Source organism: Pygocentrus nattereri, chromosome 6 (genome assembly GCF_015220715.1).
Source record: "Pygocentrus nattereri isolate fPygNat1 chromosome 6, fPygNat1.pri, whole genome shotgun sequence".
NCBI classification, from domain to species: Eukaryota; Metazoa; Chordata; class Actinopteri; order Characiformes; family Serrasalmidae; genus Pygocentrus; species Pygocentrus nattereri.
In genome coordinates, this window is record NC_051216.1 from 24,652,401 (window position 1) to 24,658,400 (window position 6,000).

At 36.9% G+C, this 6,000-nt stretch overlaps 1 protein-coding gene across 1 annotated transcript in view; it reads left to right on the top strand.

The window, feature by feature from the left end:
* Positions 1 to 6,000, top strand: part of vwa8 (von Willebrand factor A domain containing 8) — a 106,848-nt gene that overhangs the window by 4,309 nt on the left and 96,539 nt on the right. The window contains exon 5 of the mRNA XM_017710845.2: positions 5,472 to 5,639. Within this exon, the coding sequence (XP_017566334.1) occupies positions 5,472 to 5,639 (168 nt within the window). The remainder of the gene's footprint in view (positions 1 to 5,471; positions 5,640 to 6,000) is intronic.

The following is a 6,000-nucleotide window of genomic DNA, read 5'->3' on the forward strand; positions in this document are numbered from 1 at the left end:
ATGTTTTACAAACCTCTAGTATTTTATTGGAAGTAACAAGGCTCTGCTCACCTCCCAGAGTAGAAGTACATTTCTACAGTTGTGAGAAAGTTTATCTGAAATGGGTCTTAATGTGATCTGAACTGAGCTGATGGTCTGCCGACCCATTTCCCAAAAAAGTTGAGAGAGCAGGCCAAATGTAAATAAACAACAGCAGTGATCTGCAAATTCCTTTTAATTTGTATTCTGTTGAAAATAGCACAAGGGCATATTTAATGTTTCGACTACCATCTGCAACATGTTCCAAAAAAGTTAGGACAGGAGCATGCTTACCACTGTGTAATGTCACCTTTCTATTTAACACTCAGTAATTGTTTGGGGTCTGAGGACACCCACTGTTTAGGTGAACATATAAGGTAACTTTTTTCTGGTTTTTATTGATGTAACATTTCAGCATTTCTTAATGTACCACAATGTACCAAGTTTCCAGTGGTAGAAGCGTCTGGACTCCAGGCAAGCCAGTCTAGCACTTAGTACAAAGCCAGACTGTTTAGCACATGCAAAATGTGGCTTGGCATTGTGTTGCTGAAACAAGCAGGGATGTCCTTGAAAAAGACGTTGTCTAGGTGGCAGCATATATTGCTCCAAATGTACTCCTTGGAATTAATGGTGCCTTCACAGATGTGCATGTCACCCACTAGTACTGCCAGGACACTATCATGATAACGCTGTCACAGACACTGGCTTATGAACTTTGCGTTGACGACAATCTGTGTGGTCTGTTTACTCCTTGGCCTGGAGAACAGGCCTTCAATTATTTTGAAAAACAATTTAAAGGTGCACTCATCAGTTTATAGCAGTCATTTCCACTTTGTCATTCCATTTCATATGAGCTTTAGCCCAAACAAGTTGGTGGTGTTTCTAAATGTAATTAATATATGGCTTCTGCTTTGCATAGAAGAGCAGAACTTGCCTTTAAAGATGCATGGTGTTTATTGACGAGGGTTTTCCAATGTGTTCCCAAACCCTTGTGCTTATATTTATTAAACAAACATGCAGGTTTATAATGCATTGCTATCTGAGGGATCAAAGGTCATATAGATTTTCAGCCGAGCCCTTTATACACCCAGATTCCTCTGCATATATTTACAAAAAAACAATGAAATTTGGATAGTAGAACATGAAATATCTTGTTTATACTGTTTTCATTCAAATAAAGGTTAAAGTTAATTTGCAAATCACACCTTTTTTGTTATTTATTTGATCTACTCCCACAACTTTTTTTTGTTTTGTAATTTAACAAGCACCACAACCATTTACACAACAAATGGTTTAAACAATCAAGGATCTTGCAAAATGTACACAAATGCTTACATTTGTAACTAATCATTCTGAAATACAGCTTTTTTTTCTATTTGAGCTGCTGTGTTAATTTAGTCCTGTATTTCTGATCTTCATATCCTAAGACCCACTCTCTTGAGTTAAAGATCACAAATAGACACCCTGACATTCTGCTGTAGAGTTTCCTGGTACAGCTTGGTCTCTTGGTCTCTTGGTCTCTCAATGATTTGCAAGGTCCCCAGAATTTGTATGCATGTTTTGTGTTTTGTTTTCTGACTTTATTATTTATTATGACATTATTTCTCAAGGTCAGATCATCTTTAGGAGTTATGATTGTAGAAATCTAGATCATTCAAAAGGTATTTTTTATGTTTGTTATCTTTCCTTTTTTATTTTGATGTATTTTATTTTGTTTATTTTATTTTGTTGATTTTATTCCATTAGTGGATTGGCAGCTCATTTGCTAGATTTTGTAGTAGGCAGATTACCTTTCTTAGATGAGGACAAACTGCATTCTCCAAATTAATTAATTGTTTATTATTTATTTATTTTTGCTTACAAAGTGAGAGTTGTGAACAGTAATGAATCAAGCTGATCCACCAAATAGAATACCAGTTCATGTAGTTTAACTCTGGGTTTTTCAAACTTTCACACCTCCAGGCCTGTGTATTTATCACCAGAAAGCGTGTAGGTCCACAGTGACACACAGCTCAACGTTTTTGCTTAACAATTCAAATTTAATGGTGACAAATTGAGTGGAATGTTTCAAAAACACACTCATTTTTGTTTATTACATTTTTTTTTACACTAGTCTCTTGCAAGTGGATAACTGAACGGGGCGGGGGGGGGGGGTTGTTTTGTTTCTAGAGACAAGAGTCAAAGCTGCCTTTGCATGCTGTTGTTGCAGGATGTGTGTTAAGCTTTACACTTTGAAAACCTTTTATATAATTTTATTTGTAGATTGTGTTTGTTTTTTTTCTCATTGATTTTTTTTACAAAATAAAAGTAAAATCATGGCCTGCTACAAGCCATTGCCCTGGTCCACATGTGGTCCTTGGCCCAATGGTTGAAAAACTCTGATTTAAGTGACATTCACTGAAGCCTATATCAGAATCGGACAAGATTGGCATTGAAAATTTTTTTGCTCCGAATAGCCAATCAGCAATCAGCCAACTTCATTGTACTGATTTTGGACAATTTGTGTTGCAGTCTTATAACATAGATAATGTGAGGTAGGCTTGTGCACTCATGCTGTATTTGAATGCTGTTGTTGTACCTGTAGTAAAATGTTAGTGTAGCTATGTGTGACTCTGGCATTCAGAGTAGTGTGTTATTTGATTTATATAATTTCAAAAAGCAATTGTTGTCTTTTTTTATTTAAGAATTTAAAATGCAGTTTGGCCCCTTAAAGTGCAAATAATAATTTATATTGTGAGTTTGGCGAGTACAAACTACTGAAAATGTGCAAGAGTGTTTTAAGTGTTCATTTAGCCCATACAGTGTGAACTTGGTATTAAAGAAAAAAACATGACTGAAAAATTGGCCAAAAAAGGAAAATTGTAAATCATGATCATAAATATTCATGATTAATTCAGGGGTTTCCTTTACCTAAAGATGAACAAAGGCTATGTGAAGATGGATTTCTTCAAGATATGGTGATGGGTGCTGTTTGTTCTTGATCCACGTGTTGATCTTGTGCTTCTTAGGTACTTAATTATTCACTGCTATTGTTCTATTGATTGAAAAGTCAATGAAAGTGTTTCTGTGCACCATAAATGAATTAAATAAATGAATGCTTGTTTTGGAAAATTGTGTTGTTAGTTAGTGGTAGTGGTATCTGTTATAATTAGCTATTTTTAGGGCAAGTTTCCACTTCTTTAGATTTGGGAGTAATATAAATGATCAGCTTGTGGTCAATATTCTCGATGTGCCTTGGCAAGAAGAGGTTAAAGAATTTGAATTATTGATTCTCTGTGGTGTTTGTAGAAATCAGCTTATGCCTTAATTACAGAAACATGAATAGCTTGCATTGCATCATTAATGATGTGGTTTAAGCTGTCATTAGTGCCCCAGTCTGTTGGGTGTAGTTTTTGATTGTTAAACTCACATGTGTGATGGATGAGCGTAATAGCACCGTGACACAGTGGATCTATGTGTATATTTGAGATTATGCAGGGGTGCGATGGGAGGGAATGTTAACTGGAGCATCATACTGCTCTCAGGGGTTCTGTGCTCTTTTTTAGACCCATATTCCAAGCACTGAAAAATGGCTTTCAGCATACTATTTCTGTATGAATAGGAAGTGTCTCTCAGTTGAATTGAAAACATTTTGTTTTAAATATTTCCAAAATGTTAAGGACTGTAAGTGGTTTCTATTTAAATAGATGTAATTTCCAGGCAGTAGTATGTAGTGCCCAAACTGACCTGAGCTTTAATGTTAAGCGGAAGAGAAAGGTCATTTCAAATACAAGTGTGTGACTTAAGTTTAATGAATCATCTAGTCAGTCAGGTGCAAAACAACAACCTACAAACAGGAGGTTTGGTGCCAACAGGAAGACATTTCACTTTTTTCCCCCACCCATAGGCTATACTCGAGCCCCCCCACAACCGTTTAAATGAAAGTATCTATGTCTTATCATAACAAGTTAGAATGAAAATAATCTTTTAAATTGTAATGAATAAAAAGGGTCACAACCTCACACTTACTTTCTCTTGTGGTCATTTCCATAACCTTAAACCTGTACTTTAGCCAAGTTGAAGAGATTTTTAATCACTAACGATAAAGAAGAAAAAAAAAGCATGGAAGATTTAACAATGCCTAATTAAGGAAACAAATGAAATGATGAGTGCGGATATCTTCAACACTCACACATGGTCCTTCCCACAGGTCCGAAACAAACACTGCATTTAGTTGTGGTGCTGACACCTAAACATTTTTGTTTATAAGGTTCACTGCAATTCAGTTCCACTTTGCTACATTCCTAAGGGAAATTGTATTGGATCTCTGCGGCTTGTGTAAATAGCTGGAGTGCAGGAACAGAAGTCAGCTGCTCAGGGAAAGCGATGTACTTGGTGTATTTACAAAGGTGACGTCATGTACCCAGCTCTTAGCTATTCCATTGCAAGCTGAATGGGAGGCTGTCAGGGTGCAGGAATTCTAGGAAAAATTATTTCTGATGAGCTCACACTTTCCACCTTAGCCTCTTGTCTATTGCTGCACACTCAAAGTCATTGGTCTCCTAAAAATGTGCAAGAGGGAAAAAGATTTAGGGGAATTTTCCTGGGTTTATAAATGATTTGCTGTTTCATTGACAAACATAGTGCAAGGCTGGTATGTGGCTTTAGCTCACCTCCCTGTCCTGCGTCAGTACTGTTTTCTAGTCATTATGGGATTATACTGTCCATGATGGAACTGGGTCCAGAGTTAAATTTGGAGCATCTGTCTGCATTTTTATAGGCCCTATTCCCACACAATCAGGCATATATTTATATGTTAACCTAATTATATGGCGACTTGTTTTGTGGTCACCGGAGTAGCCTAGAATTTCCTGCCTTTGACGTCAAGACTGTTTGATTCTTGCACGCATATGTTTGCATGGTTGCATCTTCGTAACTCAAGAGATTTGGTTGTTCTGCCCATGATTGGTCAGAAGGAGAAAATATCAGCTTGTTCAAAACAGGAATAAGCTGTTCTAGGTGGTGGGTGAAATAACTCAAAGATTTTATAAATAATGTGGTTACAAGATTTCCCCTACAAGACCGAAGAACCTTCTTTTGAACTTTGTTTTGTTGTTGTTTTTGGATGTAGGTGTTTCACATCCTTGCATCACAGTATTGAGAACCTGTTTTTTTGGACATGTGGAGTTGATTGTAACAGTGATTGGGTTTTTTAAACTCTTATCCTCAAGAAACTCAGCTTTTTTTTTTTTGATGACTCATTTAACCAATCAAGGAGTTGAACAGTAAGCTCTGTGTGGCATGCAAGGGTGGTTCTTTTGTGCTAATTATGGGAGGAAAAGGCACAAAACCGCAGAAACCCAGTCACTTACGCCAAAGCTAAAGCATTATAAGTGGGGGGTAAAGTAAACTTTAGACTGTGTGCAGATTACTGTATCCAAAGGTGATGTGCTGAGCTGTAGCTGTGTGTGCAGTGTGCAGTACGAGCAGCGACAGAGGGCAGGATTCTGGTACTGGAGGGGCTGGAGAAGGCAGAGCGTAACGTGCTGCCCGTTCTCAACAACCTGCTGGAGAACCGTGAGATGCAGCTAGAGGATGGCCGCTTCCTCATGTCTGCTCAGCGCTATGACAAATTGCTGCAGGTGAAAGCACGTTCATGATACTTCAAACATTTTCATTATACTTTTATCCTTTGAACCTTTGAAACTAGGCCTTTTACATAGGTATTAATCTTAAGTCCTTATTCATAAACTACTATGAATTATTTAATAACACTTTATTTAAAGACTACCTACCAAAGAGGTTCATAACACATGCATAAGCACTTAATGTTATATGGATAAAGCAATACTTGTGTGTTTATGAACATGTTATGTTTTGACAGTGAGCAAATGTCTTATGAAGTATTGTAGTATTGTATGAATGTCTTATGAAGTATGAAGTATTGTATTTATATAAGGGGCCTTAAACTAGGTGATGGACTTTTGTTCCATTTATAACACT